Source organism: Leuciscus leuciscus, assembly GCF_965113295.1.
Source record: "Leuciscus leuciscus genome assembly, chromosome: 4".
NCBI classification, from domain to species: domain Eukaryota; kingdom Metazoa; phylum Chordata; class Actinopteri; order Cypriniformes; family Leuciscidae; genus Leuciscus; species Leuciscus leuciscus.
In genome coordinates, this window is record NC_138728.1 from 20,970,013 (window position 1) to 20,990,618 (window position 20,606).

General features: G+C 35.0%; 1 protein-coding gene across 2 annotated transcripts in view; it reads left to right on the top strand.

Moving 5' to 3' along the window:
- Window positions 1-20,606, top strand: part of iqsec3a (IQ motif and Sec7 domain ArfGEF 3a) — a 158,385-nt gene that overhangs the window by 134,515 nt on the left and 3,264 nt on the right. For both annotated transcript variants that reach the window (XM_082167376.1, XM_082167377.1), the window contains exons 9-13: window positions 3,706-3,831; window positions 5,553-5,652; window positions 9,393-9,554; window positions 13,624-13,713; window positions 16,274-16,320. In XM_082167376.1, the coding sequence (XP_082023502.1) occupies window positions 3,706-3,831; window positions 5,553-5,652; window positions 9,393-9,554; window positions 13,624-13,713; window positions 16,274-16,320 (525 nt within the window). The remainder of the gene's footprint in view (window positions 1-3,705; window positions 3,832-5,552; window positions 5,653-9,392; window positions 9,555-13,623; window positions 13,714-16,273; window positions 16,321-20,606) is intronic.

Genomic DNA, 20,606 nt, shown 5'->3' on the forward strand with positions numbered 1-20,606 from the left:
AAAATCTGAATATATATATAGAATGAATGTCTGAATATATAAAATGAAAGTCTGAATATATATAGAATGAAAGTCTGAATATATATATATATAGAATGAAAGTCTGAATATATATATAGAATGAAAGTCTGAATATATATATAGAATGAAAGTCTGAATATATATATATATATATAATGAAAGTCTGAATATATATATAGAATGAAAGTCTGAATATATGGAATGAAAATCTGATGTTATCAGCGCCATCTTGTGTTATTCATCTACAATTTTTTTTACACATTTTGAACAATGAGCGAGTCTGCACGAAATTTTGTAGCAGCAATTTTAAGTAACGATCATCTAATTAACACCCTGGCGAATGCGTGTACGGGCCAAAATACTGGCAACCGTACTCAACATCGTTCTACTGATGAAGAAATATATTCGCTATTTCATCGCGGAAGAGCGAATGCGGTGAACTTCACAGCCCAGGAAGTTCCTGCTTATCAGGCAAACATTACAGAAAGAAACACGCCTTCTACCTCACAGGGACAACCCACAGCTATCTACAATCTTCGCCCGTTCACTCGAAAGGGCCCGAGACATTCATTCTATATATATTAAGACTTTCATTCTATATATTCAGACATTCATTCTATATATATTCAGACTTTCATTCTATATATATTCAGACTTTCATTCTATATATATTCAGACTTTCATTATATATATTCAGACTTTCATTCTATATATATTCAGACTTTCATTCTATATAGTCAGACTTTCATTCTATATATATTAAGACATTCATTCTATATATATTCAGACTTTCATTCTATATATATTCAGACTTTCATTCTATATATTCAGACTTTCATTCTATATATATTCAGACTTTCATTCTATATATTCAGACTTTCATTCTATATATATTCAGACTTTCATTCCATATATATTCAGACATTCGTTTTATATATTCAGACATTCATTCTATATATATTCAGACTTTCATTCTATATATATATATATATATATATATATATATATATATATATATATATATTCAGACTTTCATTCTATATATTCAGACTTCATATTATAAATATAATTATTTCCTGAATGGCTTGCCATAATATATATATATATATATATATATATATATATATATATATATATATATATATATATATATGGGCTCTGCAGTGAAAGTATCAGTATCCATAAAATATTCATATAAAATATGAAATATTACCTTATTCAGAGTAGCACCATGACAGGTTTGAAAGCGAGGCGGTGAGGGATAGACTTACCATGTTTTCAATGGCAGCCGCTGTAAAAAGCTCATAGATCTCTTATAATTCTCCACAGCTCATTTTGTCTGGAGTTTTTTGTATACTGAAATTCCCTGGAACGATATTTTTCCAGTGTTTCGACAGCAAAACAATCCAAAAACACATAAAATAACAGTACAGCCCACTGAAGAGATGTTTGTTTGTCGCTTTCATTCCCGTTGAAAATCAAAGATGGCGCTGATGTGAATAAGGTCTATAAAATGTCAATGTCTTAAATATGAAACCTTTGCATTTTCATGAAAGTCTCCTTATACTTTCTATTAATGTTGCAATCTCCTGATTTCACAAGTGTGATTTCTGTATCAAATAGCTTGTGATAATCTTCTTATATGTCATACATTTATACTTCACTAGGCTTTTTTATTGTATTGTCGTAACTAATTTGATTTCTGCCGCAGTTTGCGCAGAATTCAACTGACCCAAATGACGTGTGGAAATCGAGTTCTGTACTGTAATCATACCCTTACTTCTTCTTAGAGTCGATAAAGATGTTGCTGACGCTCTCTGGTCTCTCTCTTCCCCTCACATCTCATTCATCACCTCTCTCTTCTTTTCCCAACCTCTCCATGGTTGGGCTTTTCTGGTTTTGCTGCCATCAGGGTTTTTGCAGGTCATGTCCCAAGTTTGCAGAAGGGCAAATGTGGAGCAGACCTGCTGATTCTGATGTTGTCCTAGAACTTTTTTGCTTGCTATGATGTGAAAGTGCATCAAATGCAATGTCACTGTTTTCGCCAGGAGGTCCTAAATAACATTTATATAATAGTCATGATTAACGTGGTCGACATTTACACAGAATAACAAACTCTGTTAAAAAAAAAAAACCCTGCCTACCAAGACATCACTGGCATATTCCCACCATTCCAGAAAGTTGCAAAAAAATAAATAAACAAATAATGCTCCTTTATAAAATATTATATCCATTTATTTTTTATTTTTTATTTTTTTTACGCAGGGTCTGTTTGCTCTTTACTTTTATGCCCGTTAGACCAATATATTTTGTTGTTAGCTTAGCATAATGCTAATCACTTGATAATCAAGCCCCCCACTTGAGGTGCTGAATGTTTGTTTTGTTTTTTTATTACTTTATTTGTTTGATTGTTTGTTTGTTTCAGACTTTAGGTGCTGTGATGTAGCAAGATAGTAAGGCAGCTCATTGGAACACAGCTATTGGAAAACAGATAATATGTTTGCTAAAATACAAAGTTCTGTCATGAAACTCTAGATGGCGCAGGCTGATAGGTCATTATCTCAATTACATCATTCTCTATAGGGCAGAGCTGATTTGTTCCTGCTGTATCAGTAGCCAATGAGCTCGCTACTCAACCTTCAAATACTTGGTTAGCATTTGCCAGTAGAAACCCTCCTCCTTCCCCAGCTCCACCTGTATAGATCTGCTACGGGTAATTCATGTGCACTATATTGTACAGCAGCAGCATGTCTTACTGGCTCACAGCAAGTAATTATGTATGTTGTTGGCACGCCTTATGTATGTTGGCGGTAGCAAGTCCATACTTGCTCTGCAGCTGCAGCATCATAGCAGATCTATTCCACCAAGACCAAACATTTCAACATATCCATTACCATGCCAAAACACAGAGTGTTGACATGACAGAAATACAATTAACTAAATAATGTACTATGACTGTTCATGAAACTTCAATACGGAGTGTCTATGTACACTAAGAGCAAATAGCCAGCCTTGTTGGCAGAGGCTATTCACACTAACTCTGCCCACTGACGTTTGGTTGGGCCAGACAAAATTACGGAAGATGCGGGATTCTCGGCAGCAGCAATAGTGTAGAAGTAAGTTGTGTGGCATCCATTTAATAATTTTAATAAATATAATAATTTACACTGTTATTATTGCATACTGTTTAATGTACAACAACACTGAGGTGCAAATAGTATATGCCACTATTTATAAGTATAAATAGCATCTAACCACTATTTCTACTTATTGCAAAGAAAATGCTGCTATTTATAGTGTAAATTGAATATATCTCTATTTTCACTTAGTGTAAATAGCATATTGCTAAGAAATTGCTGCTATTTTCACTTTGTTTTCACTTTAATGCCGCTGCCATTAAAATATTGTGTGCTGAGAAATAGATATCAGCATTATTTAATATCAGTGGTTCTTAATGAGGGAAACACCAGCATGGTTTAAGAGTACTTAAATTAATTCGTTATTATTAATTATAATAATAATAATTATAGTTATTATTAATTATATATATAGAGAGAGTCTTTGAGTCAAAAAGGCTGAGATTAAGAACCGCTGATTTAGATGTATTTTGATATAACAAATGAAGAAATTTCACTCATGTATCTTCTCTTTTAGTGAAGTCATTTTACATGTGTCCACTCTCAGGTGCTGTCAGTGCCACACAGAAGACTGGTGTGCTGCAGTCGGCTGTTTGAAGTGACTGACATCAACAAAGCCCAAAAGCAAGCTGCTCACCAGAGAGAGGTCTTCCTCTTCAACGACCTACTTGTGGTAACAACAAGACACGTTTCATTATGTTGAATTTTTCATGTAGTCACTTCTTGTCCTTTATTGATTGATTGCTGTTAATCATGACAAGGAAAAAGAGAAGATGACAAAATATAAGACATGCATTTTCCATGTATTTATGGTCTACTACATTTTATTCACAATTACAGTGGAATTCTATATCCAACTATATGCAATGTACTCAACTTGATCTTCCATCAACTCTCCCACAACTCCTCAAATAATTTAGTCAAAGCCACAAAGTACAGCCCTTGAAATTAATCAAAGATTAAATGTCTGTTATAATTAATGGAGGGCATTAGGACTGAAAGGCTATCACAGCCATGTATTAAACTATTCTCATAATTACAAGTGCTCATTTTAATCTGGCCATAAAAAAGGGAAGAGAAAACCACAAAACACATTTTCCCATTACAATCATTGGTGAAACTGGGGGAAATCAGGCTTTTTCAAAAATACAGATGACCTTTGCAAAATGAAACTCTCTCTATACATTGTGTGTAAATTGGAAAACTGAACAATATAAAAGGATATATATATATATAAAATCCAAAAATATCAGGCCATTATATATTATTAAGTTTTGTGGCAATATTGATTGTGTCATATCTGCTTTTCCAACTTTGCTCAGAGAAGCTTTGGCATTAATTGTGTTGAGAAATGAGTTGGCTCAGTGATTATTCTTCTCCTTCAAGAGGATCTCCTGCCACCCATAGATTTGTGGCAGAATGAAATATAGGTTCAATATTGTGGTATTGTGAGTAAACCAGTAGGGAGTCTGGTAAGTAGACTCTTAACACCACACTAATCTGAGTGGCCTTCTATTTCTCACATGCACTCAAACACTTACAATCTTAACACTGACTTTGATTTTGATAGATAGCAGGGTTGATGACTATTCAGAATTGAAGAGAGTCAGTTGAGAATACTAGGAAATTGGCTGTTTATTATTACTTATAAAGCTCATATAAGGGGCTTTTCACATCTGGTAGTTCTAGGAACTTAGTTCTAGGAACTAGCCACCAGGGTGGTTCCCTGAGAACTAATGGATCCCTTAGGAATGTTTTCCTGGTTGCATTCGCACCGCCAGTAGGAACTCTGCAGTGAAGTAAGGCTATTGGGCGGTTGTTGTTATGACTTTTATTTTGACGGCGCGGCAGACTTTTATTTTGACGATGCTGAAAACGCCAGAACCTGAGCACACAGTCTCCATGTTCATTCGTTTACGATCTGTCCAACAGTCCTGTCTAATACGTTATTGGATAGAACTGTTATACATAGAAAGTAGACAGTATGAAAAGGCATTAGCGTATGCCGCGTGGTTAATGTCCAGTGTTGCTAGCTGAGCAGAAATACATAATCATGTTTCTCTTGGTCCCCTCAAAGTTGCGTTGGATTTTCTCTTTAGCTTAAAGGTTAAGAGGCCCATCTATCACTGTTTTCCATGTCCATAGAATTAAATATATAGGCTATAATCTGTGTGTTTACATAGCTTTTTTAAAAATGGCTGTTGCTGGTGTTTCGTGTGTGTTCAGCCAATCAGCGTACACTAAAGTCACTGGTAGTTCCTATTGTGCTGGGTTAGACACTAATCTGAAGTAGGAGCTAAATTAGTTCCTCCAAAAGGAGTTCCTAGAACTAGAATCGTTCCTAGTTCCTACAGTACCAACACTAATTAACATCTCCATCTCTTTCCTTCACAGATATTGAAATTGTGTCCAAAGAAGAAGAGTTCTGCTGCCTACACCTTCTGCAAGGCCACAGGGTTACTGGGCATGCAGTTCCACCTGTTTGAGAATGAATGTAAGATCCTACAGCTCATGTGGTTAATCCAGCCAGGCTCATTGGTAAAACGTGCCTCTACCTACATTTTTGCAAAACTTCAAAAATGTATCTATACATTAAATTCACTGCAGTTTCCATCTGAAATTAGCACTAGTGACAGTAAAACAACAATTTTTATTCCTTTTCACATAAATTATGGTTACAGGGCAGATTACTGATTAATTAAGACTTATTTTCGTGTGGTTCCCACTATACTATATGACATCGAAACACTTTTACCATAGTGCAGGAATATATTCTGACATTTGCATAAAAAAACAGCTCCACACAGTATGAATGGCTTTTCCGATGTAGTAAACTTGCTCGAATGCTCACCTGGTACAGCATTAAAAGTGTTTAAGTCGCTTTAAAAAAAAAATCACAATAAAACAGCTGAAAGACTTGTAGAAGCAAGCTAAATGGCATTGCTGCTTCAGCAAATGTGTTTTTTAATCTCACATTTGCTTATGTGAACAGTAACGGTAAGGTTTAGGGCAGGGTTTAATGTACATGGTACGTTATTTTCAAATGTTATAGAGCATTTACCTTTTGGTGTCACTCACCTTACATTTCATTTCCGAACTGCCATGGTATGTACAACAACCAACATAATAAAAGGTTGTCAGATTAATGTTCATCTGTTTCATATAAAGCTAAATACAATTTTAGTGACACTCACTGGACATTCATTTCAACTTTCACTCAAAATGTTACACTAATAACACAATGTATTATATTATACTATATCATTATAATATAGTAGATTATGTCATATGTAGTAAGTATAATATATCAAAAGATATGGAAAAAATTACAAACTCACCGGAACGCTCAGACTTTTGGACCCCATTTGGACCCTTTGTGTTTTAGAATTGTGTTGGGACTGTTTTTTTTTTTTTTTTTGTTTTTTTTATAGCTATGTAGGGCAGTGTAAGTAACCTGGTCACTATGGAGTCAAGAAAAACTTCATGCAAGATCCAGACAATGATGTGCTTTTCAAACGCCCACTTCACTGATTTACTTCCAACAAAAAGAATACCACATGATAAATGAAGATGACAGGCACCCTCTCATTTTCCAATTAAGGTGGCCACAAGCATTTCTGTCTTCCTCCCACTCTTTTGCTTTCTCTCACACACACACAAACATTCATGGCAGCTGGGCTATAATTAAGCGAGATGTGAGTGTTATGGCTCACGCTCATATTTCGCCCCTCTCGAATCTGTAATGATTGACTGAAGAGACTGGATGTGATAGGAGAGACACAAATGAGTAAATCAACAAGTAAACAAACATGTTTTCAGCCACAACCTCAGACAATAAAAGACACAGAATGATTGCTTAGTGGCCAGTCACTGTATTGATGGAGTTTATAAGGGTTATAAGTGCTAAAAGTGCAAGAAATCAGAAATGGTATTATAAAAGTGTTATTAATGTGTTATAAATGCATTATAATGGTATTTCTTAACCTGCAATGACATAATAAGTTTCCAAGCCAGTCAGAACATATCTGATGCTTAACAAAACATCATCCTGGCATCTTTAATCAACTGATGGTTATGCTAAAATCACTTGGCTATTGGGCTATTTGTGAATATTATCTAATATAGCCAAACTAACTATTTAGGCAGTGTTTTAAATTACTGTTGTAGGTAATTCTTTCTAAAATCTTGCCAATTTAATGATGAAGGTTATGGAAATGATTAAAATAACCAATAACAATTGATTTAAAAAATAAGCATTACCCCCATGCACTAAAAAAAAAAAAAAAAAAGTTGCTGCCTTAAATTTTTAAGTACAATCAACTTGGATGTTTAAGTCATTTCAACTTAAATTGCATTAAACTGACTTAAAACTTTAGTTGAATCTTGTATAACTTATAAAGAAAAGTTGGAAATTACTTAACTTATTTTGATGAGTTAAAGCAATGTAAAACCTATTATATTATAACTTATTGATGATATATATATATATTTGAAGAGTTCAGATGCAAAAGCCTCTAAATGCCATCTGAAATTTTTATCAAGCTCGTATATTTAAATTCAATCATTTCACTTAAATGGCAATGAAGATTACTATGGAAGCTTGTTTCCGCCACAGAATAAAACATTTTAAAAGATAATTGCGACTTTATATCTCACAATTGCGAGTTTACAGAATTGTGAGATATAAAGTCAGAATTGCGTGTTATAAAGTCAGAATTGCGTGTTATAAAGTCAGAATTGTGAGATATAAAGTCAGAATTGCGTGTTATAAAGTCAGAATTGCGAGATATAAAGTCAGATTTGCGTGAAATAAAGTCGCAATTGCATGTTATAAAGTCAGAATTGCGTCTTATAAAGTCAGAATTCGGACTTTTTTTCTCGCAATTGCGACTTTATATCACGCAATTCTGACTTTATATCTCGCAATTCTGACTTTATAACACGCAATTGGGAGATATAAAGTCAGAATTGCATGATATAAAGTCGCAATTGCGTGTTATAAAGTCAGAATTGTGAGATATAAACTATTCTGAGGTAAAAAAAAAAAAAAAAAGTCCGTCTTTTTCCCCCTTAGAATTGGACTTTATATCTCACAATTCTGAGAAAAGATGTCAGAATTGCGAGATATAAACTCGCAATTATGTGTTATAAAGTCAGAATTGCATGATATAAAGTCGCAATTGCGAGAAAAAAAGTCTGAATTCTGACTTTATATCTCGCAATTCTGACTTTATAACACGCAATTCTGACTTTATAACACGCAATTGCGACTTTATTTCACGCAATTCTGACTTTATATCTCGCAATTCTGACTTTATATCTCGCAATTCTGACTTTATAACACGCAATTGCGACTTTATTTCACGCAATTCTGACTTTATATCTCGCAATTCTGACTTTATATCTCGCAATTCTGACTTTATAACACGCAATTGCGACCTTATTTCACGCAATTCTGACTTTATATCTCGCAATTCTGAGAAAAGAAAGTCAGAATTGTGAGATGTAAACTCGCAATTGTGAGATAAAAAGTCGCAATTATCTTTTAAAATGTTTTGTTCTGTGGCAGAAACAATGCCACAGATTACCTATTAATTGTCATTTAAGTGAAATTACTGAACTTAAATATACAAGCTTCATAAAAATGATCATTCTAGAAGAAAATTTCAGATGGCATTTAGAGGCTTTTGCATCTGAACTCTTCATTTACAGTGTGAATATGTTGAGTTGCTCACTTGCTCTCAAGGGTAAACGTCACCAGCCTCCAAATCCTGGTAAAAAAAAAAAAAAAAAAACTCCACAAAAGTGAAGTTCTATGGCTAAAAGTTTTTTTGTTTTGGTTCTCAGATGATTAAGGAATAGTTCAATTCTGTCATTATTCACTCACCTTCTTGTCATTTTAAAATTATAAAATGTATGACTTTCTTTCTTGCGTGAGACATAAAAGTAGATTTTTTTTTAAGAATCTTCAAACTGTTCTTTAGTACCAGTTTGTGACCATATCTTTTTTAACGCTCCAAAAAGTGTAAAAACACACCAAAATGTATCCTTAAAGGATAAAACACATGAGATCTATTTACATTTTGTTGTTTTCATTGACATTGATGAAGCATTTTTGAATCTGGATGTAAACACGTTCTAGATGTGACCTTTATCAGAGACTAAGATTGTCAGTGAATAACAGCCTACATTTTTGCTAATATAATGCCTCTTTTTTCTCTCATTGTTTTTCAGTCTATCCTCACGCCATCACTATTGTGTCTCCGTGTTCGGGTTCTGATAAGAAGCAGGTGTTGAATTTCTGTGCTCAGAGCGCAGAGGAGCTCCTCAAGTTCGTAGAGGACCTGAAGGAGTCCATCGCCGAGGTGTCAGAGATGGAACAGATACGTATTGAATGTGAGTGGGCTGTGTGTCAAAATATCAAGTGCATGTGTGCGAGAGAATTTGAATGTGTACCTCATTCCACATCATTTTGGGCTTGTTTAGGAAAAGTCGTTACATTTCTAAGCAAAGGGTTTCCCTCGGACTGACAAAACTCTTGTCTTTATAGACAGACTTACCTTGAAGGAAGGACCTGAGCTATAGGCCTCGTGCCTATAGCTCAGGTCCTTCCTTCAAGGTAAGTCTGTCTTGTGTCATAGACTTGTGGGTGGGCTCTTTTGACTGGGGCTATTAATCAATCAAGTCAATAAATACTTTTCATTTTTTCTTGCTTCGTGATGTGAATCAGCAGTCTTCTCTTGAATACTGCACAGTGTTCCCATGGTAACACTGGATAATGCTGCCCATTTGCTGGGTTAACAGAAGAAACCCAGTTGTTTGCAGCCAGCAGCAGTGAGACAGATGCTGAGACACTTATGATTAATAAAACTAAATGTCCGGAAGAAAATGTGAGTGACTCTTACCCATGCAAATCTCTCCACCACAATGCTAGGGTGTTGTAAGTGGTTTCCAGGGCGTTTTCATTTACGTTTTTTCTTTTGACACACCCTTTTATCTAAAGCAACTTGAAATGCATTTAAAGCATGCCTTCCCAGGGAATCAAACCCATTACCTTGGTGTTGCTAATGCCATGCACTACTGTTTGAGCTACAGGAAAGTTGCAAAGCATGCAACAATTTATGCACTTTCAAATATTTTAGCATTACACTATTAAACTTGAAATTAACTATATATTACATTAAGGAGCTTATGTTTTACCTGACAAACTTAAGTAATTTAAACATACAGAACTGTTACGATCTGGCTGTGTAGACACATCGCACGACGAAGGAGAATAAACACAACAGTCTTTATTAAGAATCCACTGGCAAAATGACTTTGATACACACATTTATATTTTAAGTAAGAGTGCCTCATTACTTCTGTATGTTTCAACACAAAAATATATATAAATTGTATATACATAAAAAATGTATATTATTTTAGTTTTAAATATTATTCCATATTAAAAAAGCTCTAATATTAAATATTATTTTACATATAGTTCCGTAATAAATATTTACATACACTACCATTCAAAGTTTGGTATAAACTTAATATTACAAGTTTTAGCACTTAATATTTTAAGTTTTAAGTTGCAAAAAGAGTTGCAGCAGGTGAAATAAAGAGATGGATTTAAGGCAGCAGTACAGATATAATAACAAAATTCAACAATAATAAAATACTCAGGATTTCTCACAAATAACTTATGAACAGAACCATCAAACACACAGATGGGAACGGACCAAGAACTGAACAAATACATGGCTTAAGTACAAACTCAAACCAATCAAGGGAACAAGCAACAGGTGTGACTGATAATCAAACAATGAGCAAAGCAAAGAAACTCCAGAGACCAACAAAGGAAACCGAACTAAAGATAGACAAAACCCAGCCATAAACAGAAACAAACACAGAAGATAACCGTAACAGCGACAAATTTATATATTTATTTATTTATCCTCATTTTGCGGTCTTGGCTCTTCTACTTTTTATTTGTGCTACATTTTTGAAAAAAATATGTGTATATATTTGCTTTCCCTGTGCGTTTGTCCTTTAGGAATCTCGCTGTTTTGATATTCCATAATAAATGAAAAAATTTCGTTTGTACATTGCATTCAGGCTTTCAAATATTATCTGAAGGAATTGAGGAGGAAAGATAGGGAAGCAGGAACAGAGAAATGTCTTTTGATTTCCATGAGGTAGAAAGACAAAAAGAGAAAGAGAGAGAAAGAGAAAGGGGCTGAGTGCCACTGGACATCAAAGCATGTATTCTGCTGAGGCCAGTTGGTTTTCATTACATCCTGTGCTAGAGAGAGCAAGGGTCCATGGAAAGTCTTGTGCTGTTTTGTATCCGTGTCAGCAGTTTCACTGAGAACAGAGAGATAAGCACCTTTACTCTCTTTCAGGAATACAGCTGTAGTTGAACTGAGAGCTGTCATCTACACAGCTACACACCTTTTCTTTTCCACATAAAAGGAACTTCTCTTTACAACCAAAGCATGAATAAATCCACTTGTGCATTGATACTTTTACTTGTATTTCATGTCTTTGTCTTTATTTTAGTGCAGCACATAAAGGCAACCTTTTGAGGCAGGTAATCTGTTATCCAAATGGGGCTTCATTCTAGAGCTCTTGCTATGCAATAGTTTCTCTCAATCTAACTTTAAAATTACAGAAAATTACAAAAATAAACCGAGGTTTCAAGGAGAACATCTCAAAGAATAGTAAAGGGATAAATAATAAATAACTCAGAAGATCACTAAAGATACTTTGGAGATAAACAAACCACACAAATATGGGGGTTTACACGACACCCTTTTTCAAATAAAAACGGAAAACTTTTTATGTGTTTTGGCCATTCATTTACACGACAGCGGCGTTTTGGGGGCCTGAAAAACACAAACTTTTGAAACCGGGTTTCAAAGTGCAAGTTTTTGTAAACGATACGTAGTCGTCTCCATTAAACTACAAAAATGCGAATTTGTGAAAATTGTGACGTCATGCGCATGCGTATTACGTGTTCAGTCTATAGGCACGTAGTGTTTCTGTACAAAGTGACATCGCCAACTACTGGCCTGGAATGAATAATACAGCATTTTTTGTTGTTTTCGCAGATCCATGAGAACGGAAATCATTTTGACAACGTTGTCGTCTGTTCATCTAAATTTTATACAAGTGATACTAATTGGTAACCAAGGTAACTAAGGGTACGTTTACACAACAACGATATGCTTAAAACTGAGACGTTTTTCCTTTGAGTTTTCCGCGTACAGACGACACCATTAACGAAACGATCCCCATTTATACAGATCCGCGAAAACGACTAAAAACGCTGTATTCTGCTTCCAGGCGAAAACGACCAAACGACAGATGGCGATGAAACACTATAGACTGAACACGTAATATGCATGTGCATGACATCATCGTCTTCAGAGATTCGCGTTTTTGTTGTTTACATGGAGACCGTTTTCAAAATATTCCACTTTGAAACCCGTTTTCAAAAGTTTGCATTATCAGGCACCCAAAGCGCCGTTGTCGTGTAAACGAATGGCCAAAACGCATAAAAAGTTTTACGTTTTTCGTTGAAAATGTTGTCGTGTAAACAGCCCCTTAGAAGGGGAACACAAATCTAGACAGAAAGAAACAGAGAAACAGAAGAACGAGAAAATAACTAAACCGAACATACAGTAGGCTAACCCCTGACAGTTGAACTGAGAGTTTAATTTTGAGTTTCAAAAACACATAGATCAACCTGAAAAAATACAATAATTTTTATAGCCATACTTATATTACTTTGACTCTCTGTTTACACAATCATTAAAATTACATGAATCCTTTTGTTGAAAATGGTATAAAAAAATTTTATAAACCCACTCAAATCAACATAAAACCTAAACTAGATTTTTTTTTAAATCATCATCATTGTTATTATTATTATTATTATTATTATTAATTGTCATATACAGTATTTCTTTCAATTGCTGTCTGCATACCTTCTCTATTCTCAGGAATCTCTCTATTCTCCTTTTATCCTTCAACATATTATGGTAATAAATATGTTTAACTATGTAGCATACTCCGTACATAGTATCCAGATGATTTGTTGTCAGCTATTCTTTGTGCACTCACAGGTTTTATCGAGGCTTATTCCTTTCTAATGGCTTCATTAAATCAGAGGGCATATTTCCCTTTAAAAAGTCCTAATGTAGAGCCAGAGCTTTCTTACAATTCTGTCGGAGAAGGGAAAAACTCTTTTGTAGCCTGATTAGAAATGACAGGCAATTATCATCAAGCCCTGGGTGTAAGTATGGTGAATTGGAGCTCTGCTGTTTAGGGCCAGACGGCTCAAGGTTTAGAGCATGTGAGCAAATTGTTGTATGTGTTTTGTGCCTGTTTGTTGGTCCGTATAGAGAGTGTGTGTATGTATGTGTTTCTGGCATGGACTTACAACTCGCCTTGTCTCTTTTCACTGTCTTTTTAGGGGAGTTGGAGAAACAACAGGGAGCCAAAACTCACTCCATCAAAAACAACGGGACTCAACTTGAGTTGAAGGGAAGACAAGGTTCTCCAGGTAATTTACAACAAACAACACTCAGACACACATTGATCTGCTGTATTTCTTACCATTTGCATTCAACATCTGTTCAGGTATTACCAGGATTCACAGTGTGTGCTATAAATTTAAAATCTCATCAAAACATCAAAAAAAAAATTCAGTTCCAGATAATATTGTTCCCCCCAGGCATCACAGAGACCAGAAATATGCAGCTTTCTGAGATACCCTATTTTGGTGTAATTTTAAATCAGAATCAAATGTATTCTCTGCAGATAAAGCAATCCCAGAAACCACTGCGATAAGATAGCGGATAAAATCATTAAATATGCATGAAGGATTAAATGAATATACTAGCATTTCATCCCAAACTCAAATTAGCTCAGAAATTGAATATTTTACCCAATATTTGTGTGCATTGTTTGATATGCTTACAAGGCTTCATTAGCCTAGCAACTTGCTGACGGCAAACTCTTGTGCACACACTATTTGTTTGCTGTACAAAGTTGCTGTCTGTTTACAGTGTTTCAGATTAGTCACTTAAAAGTTCCATTAGTTAGCTTAATGCTTTAGACGCTAGCTTACTTAGACACAGGCCCGGCACCACGGAGGGACATTGCCCCTCAGATCTGATTTGTGCCCCCTCAGTTTTAATTTGACCCCCACCTCCGAAACATGATCGATTTAACGATTTAACACGTACGATCACAACAGTGTGATTAGAAAATTCAGTGTCACGTGATCAACTGCAAAATTCAAATGTGTTTTCGCGCTCAACACTTTTCATATATCACAACCATTCAGGGTTTTCAACCACATAATGTTTATTTTATGTTTCAGACATTACCAGCAAATAAATATATATATATATATATATATATAGTTTGTTAAATACACACTGAAATCTATGAAAGCAGCAACAATAATCCTTTCAATTATAATTTGTGTGTTATTTATATCAGATACACATTGTGTTGGTAACTATAAAGTTCACTCTATTCTTCATCCGGTTCTCCGGGCACTTACTTTTATGTATTTCGGGAGCAGTGGATGAATTAACGTGATGTAAATCTGACAGATCCGATTGAATTGCAGCGCAGTCTAACATGGCGGACGCCCATCGCACGTTATAGACCAACATGGTCATTATAAAACAAAACACATTCACTTACCTGTTTTTGACAATCTGAATTATATCAGATAGTTCATGATATAATTCACAAGTTTGTGAATATTTTAAATAAAAAATGAAAACAAAATAAAAGCAATACATCTGTCAGCGCTATTGTGGAAGCGGTTCCTTCCTCCCCTCCGACATGCACCCCTGGAACGTGATTTTAACCGAGGTGGACCCAGCTGAACAACCACCCCCCAAGATGGCGCCCTTAAGAATTATGAATGCCCCAGTTCGGCTCTGCCTAGACAGTAGATGAGGTAAAAGTGAGTTAGTTAGGTTATGGAACAGAGTTCGAGAGTTTTTTTGAGATGTACACAGGATGATTACATGCAATAGAGAGACAGTGTGATTTTGTCTAGGGTTGTATTATTGATGTGAGTTTCAATACAGTAGTGTATTGAAACCTAAAACACCCCCTCAAAAGTCAAACAAAAATATAGTCTACTGAACCAGCATCCAGACTTAAGTCCAGTAGACCAATGTTTGGGTGAATCTAAAAAACACCAGGTATAATTCACTACAAAAATCAACATAAAGAAATTATATTTATCTTAATATTATTGATTTGACTGCGATGACACTATTGGATGAGGACTGAACTGAGCTTGATGATGACATCACTGTTTTCTGAGGAACTGCTCTATAGGTGAAATGAACAAATTTAATATTTGATGATCTTTTCAATGGAACTAATTCAACACTGAACTGACTTCAAATTAACAATTACACATTTTTCTTTTAGAGCTACTGTACAGCCAAAATTACCTGTTTGAATCATTGAATAATTGTCCTGTTATCACTGTAAAGCTGCTTTGAAACAATCTGTACTGTATAAAGCACTGTATAAATAAAGGTGACTTGATTTGACATAATATTAAAAAAAGAAAAATGAAAAAGAAGCCTATTCTTGAGACAATAAAGTACTTATTCCATTTTTGTGTGTGATTTAAATATAGATATTTAAATTGCAAAGTACTTAGAACTACTTGTAGTATTTGTTTCATTTATACTTATTTAAATAATTGTATTTTTTTTTTTTTTTGACTGTATTACAGTAATGAGAATCATAGTTTAGAAGATTTAATAAGAATTCCAAAACAAAAACGAAAAACTCAACTAACGATTTATTAATTATAATAATTTGGGGCAGAATATTAAGTGGCACAGTGAACCACCACTGATAAATATAGCATTTGTCTGTTAAATTCATGCTGCTTTAAATTGTATTTTAAATAATTCAAACAACAATGTTGTTGAAGAATAAGAAAAAATATCCAGACGAACATTTCGTTGTAGTGATTAAACCTAATTCCAAGCATATTTACTCAACCTATCATCTTGTACTGTATGTATCCAACCATTCCTTAATCTTTAGTCTGACCTGGATTTCTTTTCTCACAGGCAAACAGGAATTGAACACATCACAGAGCGGACACAATGCAGTAGAGGTAAGAGCTCAGTGTTCTCGCAGGTAAGTCTCTACAGACCCCTAGAAGCATCCGTCAAACAGCGTCAGTAGCTCACAGCGCATAGAACACATTAAGTTAGTGAACAGGAATTAACAAGCTACAACAGCCATATGTTCCTGCTGGAGTGAAAATGCAGTGTCCTCAACCAGACGACCTTCCACTTCCCCTCAAGCCAATCTAAACGTTATCGCCGCCAAACCCAAAATCATCAAAAGCCCCCTGGAGGTAAAACTCATCTGTGCACTGCTGCCCCCTCCTGTTAAATTAACACTGCAGTGTGGAGGAGACTTTCAAGAGCATTGCCAACAGAGGCACAGCTTTATTCAAGTATGAAGAAAACAGTTCAGCAGAATCAAACTGTTCAGGGGAAAATGGAGAATGGAGTTTCAATGAACGTTATGAAAGCTTTCCGTCATTGTGGTAGCGCTTAGAAAGGGAGTGCAAAACTACGCAAACAAGCATGACTTAACTCTCACTCAGACATGACTATATGTCTGTTTTTTTTTTATTATATGGAAAAATCCAGCTGCGATAATTGTTAGTCTATGTACATAAGCTTGCTGTGCTGTGAGTGGTGTGTTTTTAAGTCACCATATTAAGTTTAAAAGTAGTTAAAAAAAAAAAAATGTCTTGAAACTCAAACTGCGTCATATCAAGTTATTATTGATTGAACCTAAATAAAATAGTTTAAAAAAAGTGTCTAAATAGTTTTCTAAAAATAGTCTTAAAAATATACTTTGAGGATTGGAAGACTTCGTTTTCACAATTGACCGTTCGCAAAGACCCGCCCCCTTTAGTTACTGTTGCTATGTCCGACAAGCCATGCCGCTCTCACGCCACACATCAGAGACGACACTGACAACGAGCCAACAGACAGGAAAGACCAGGTTACTTTTAGTATGAAACAAAGTCTCAACTTTCAAATTTGGTCAATTAAAGAAATGTAAATAAATACCGTTTTGTGGCTCTTCAATGTGTTGTGACAGATCGCTGTAGCGCCTCAGTTAAAGCTGTACGTGAACTGATCATCTCTTCCTTCTAGTTAAGTTATAGCATCAAATAAACATGAATGAACATCAGAAGTAATGTTATTTCAACAGTGGAAATATGTCAATCAAACTCCCTGCGAAGGGTGAATTGACGACATGTAATTCATTCATTCATTACATTTATATAGCGCTTTTCTCGGCACTCAAAGCGCTTTACATAGAAGGGGGGAATCTCCTCAACCACCACCAATGTGCAGCATCCACTTGGATGATGCGACGGCAGCCATATTGCGCCAGAACGCCCACCACACACCAGCTTACTGGTGGAGAGGAGACAGTGATGAAGCCAATCAGTATATGAGGATGATTAGGAGGCCATGATGGACAGAGGCCACTGGGCAAATTTGGCCAGGATGCCGTGGTTACACCCCTACTCTTTCGAAAGACATCCTGGGATTTTTAATGACCACAGAGAGTCAGGACCTCGGTTTTACGTCTCATCCGAAGGACGGTGCTCTTTGACAGTATAGTGTCCCCATCACTATACTGGGGCGTTAGGACCCACACAGACCACAGGGTGAGCACCCCCTGCTGGCCTCACTAACACCTCTACCAGCAGCAACCTGGTTTTCCCAGGAGGTCTCCCATCCAGGTACTAACCAGGCTCAGCCCTGCTTAGCTTCAGTGGGCAACCGGTCTTGGGCTACAGGGTGACATGTATTAAGGCTGTGACATACCAAGCCGACATAAATTAACTAGCGGCGAGGAAAGTACTAGCGGACAAAAAGCTGCGCTTGAACACACCAAAAGAAGAGAACTAAAAGCGACTGTCAACTAGAACATGCGTTCTGTGCCTGCGTGTAAGTAAATATCTGTCTATATCAGCAGGTATCAATTCATCATTCAAAAAGGGAAACCGAAACTAGGACTGCAGATATACAAACTGTAAACAAAGCAGCCCTCATTACCATTTTGAATATCAATCATGCTCATGCTGATGGCTCATGCTGTTATGAAAAATATTCGCACATTTGAATGTTCAGTTAAGATGACATTAAATTAGAACAGCCTTCTGTCTGTGTTGTCTTAACTTCTTTGCTCGCTTCTTTTCTCATGCACTCGTTCACTAAGATGAACAGCCAATCAGAGTTCTCTCTCAGACGGCCGCCGATTCAACATGCTCAATCGGCAAAAAAAAAAAAAAAAAACCCAAAGGGGGTGCGGAACACACAGCAAAAATGGTGTGACCGTCGGCTTGGTGTATCAACGGCTAAACAGATTCAGTTTGTATTCGCAAACTCACACTCAATGCTAACCAGGTAGTAGACGTTCAACATTTCAAACAAGCCCCAGTTAACTCTAACATAAATCTGCTGTAGCATCCTCTCTGCAGGGTTATTAAAGACACTGTAGCAGACAAACTCTGCATAAAATACATTACCCAGAGGGCCATGTGATTAGCATCATGATGTAGCACCATCTTCTGTGCACATGAGGGAACTCAAGGACACAATGGCAAACAAGCACTGGGCAAAGACCAGTAAATGAGATAGAGCAAACTGGCCGGTGACCTTTTTAGGAATAACAGTGTGTGGTCTAAATGGCAATGCATGTAGAATAATAATAAATAATAAAATAAATAAAAAATGTCAAAAATATCGGTCACTGTTGAAATAGAAAGTTTGTATGTATAGGGGTGGGCGGGGGTAATAAAAACGGTAAAAGCACATAACAAAAACAAAAACAAAAAACACACAAAAAAAATGGTTTATACACTTGATATTAAATTTCATTAACAAACATTATATAATGCTTAACTGATCATTAGTTAATATATATTCACGAAGCTAGAACTATATTAACGTGCTTGTTAATGTTTACTAATGAACTTATTAAACATTGCCATGTGTTGATTGATTACAATATCATTATTTAATGTAAATTAAAATGCAGCAGACTTTAAGTATACCAATTTAGTGTACCAACAGTACAATTGCGGGGTATTTATATTAAGCACATAAATATGTACATTTATTTGTAGTATACTTAGCATAAAATAAATGTATTTCAAATACATTTTGGTATATTTATTTTTAGGGTGAATTGAAATGACTGACCATAAAGATATTACATTATTAGTAAATAATGAATAGTTTCAACTTTAGTGGGTTTAGTTGGGTACTGCAAAAACATGAACAAATAATTAATAAATGATTTATATTTTATTTATTTTTTTAAATACACACTACAACAAACAAAGACCAAATGTATGACCTTTAAGACTGTGGTTGAGTTAATTAATAATATATTATCATGAATATAGAGTGTGTGAAGTGCCTAAAATGACTAATTAAACTATTTTTATCAACATTTGAAAAGTGGATTAGGTAATATATTATGAACTTTAATGAACTAATGGAGAGTTGCTGAGCTTCAGCATAGTCACATTTATACAGAATTCAATGTTATTTCATCATTTATCAGCAGTTTGCAGTATGACACTTTTTTTATGAGATTTGTTAGCATTTTATCAGATGTAACCATCTGCTACTCATTATGTAACCTTTAATAATGTTTATATAAACATTAACACGCACATTATCTAACAGCTATTTGAGTATATATGAACGAATGGCCCGTTAAGCATTATTTAATGTTTGTTAATGATTTATCTTTCAATCATTGTAAAACATCTGTCAAAATAATTTGTAGATTTTTTTTTAAAAGTGCATGATCATATGAATTGAAAGTTTAATGGCATTTGTAAGCATTTCAGTTCACATTAAATAACAATCTGTTAATCATTATGTAATGTTCATAATGTAAAGTTCATTAGTAAACATTAACAAGCTCATTATCTCATATTTCTAGCTATGTGAATATATATTAACTAATGGTCTGTTAAGCATTATATAATGTTTGTTAATTATTTATTTCTGAATGTTAATATAAAGTGTTACCAAAAAAAGATAACTCAAATACTCTCTTTACAAACAGGAAATATGAATAACAACTGGTCTCGGCATTTCAAGATTCTGATCAGAATCATAAGGATCCTAAAGAAATTGCTTAAGAAAACATAGACCATTTTTGGTCACACTTTAGATTAGGGTCCAATTCTCACTATTAACTATTAACTACTACTTTTGTCTCAATAAACTTATAATTACTGCTTATTAATAGTCAGTAAGGTAGTTGTTAAGTTTAGGTATTGGGTAGGATTAAGGGATGTAGAATATGGTCATGCAGAATAAGGCATTAATATGTGCTTTATAA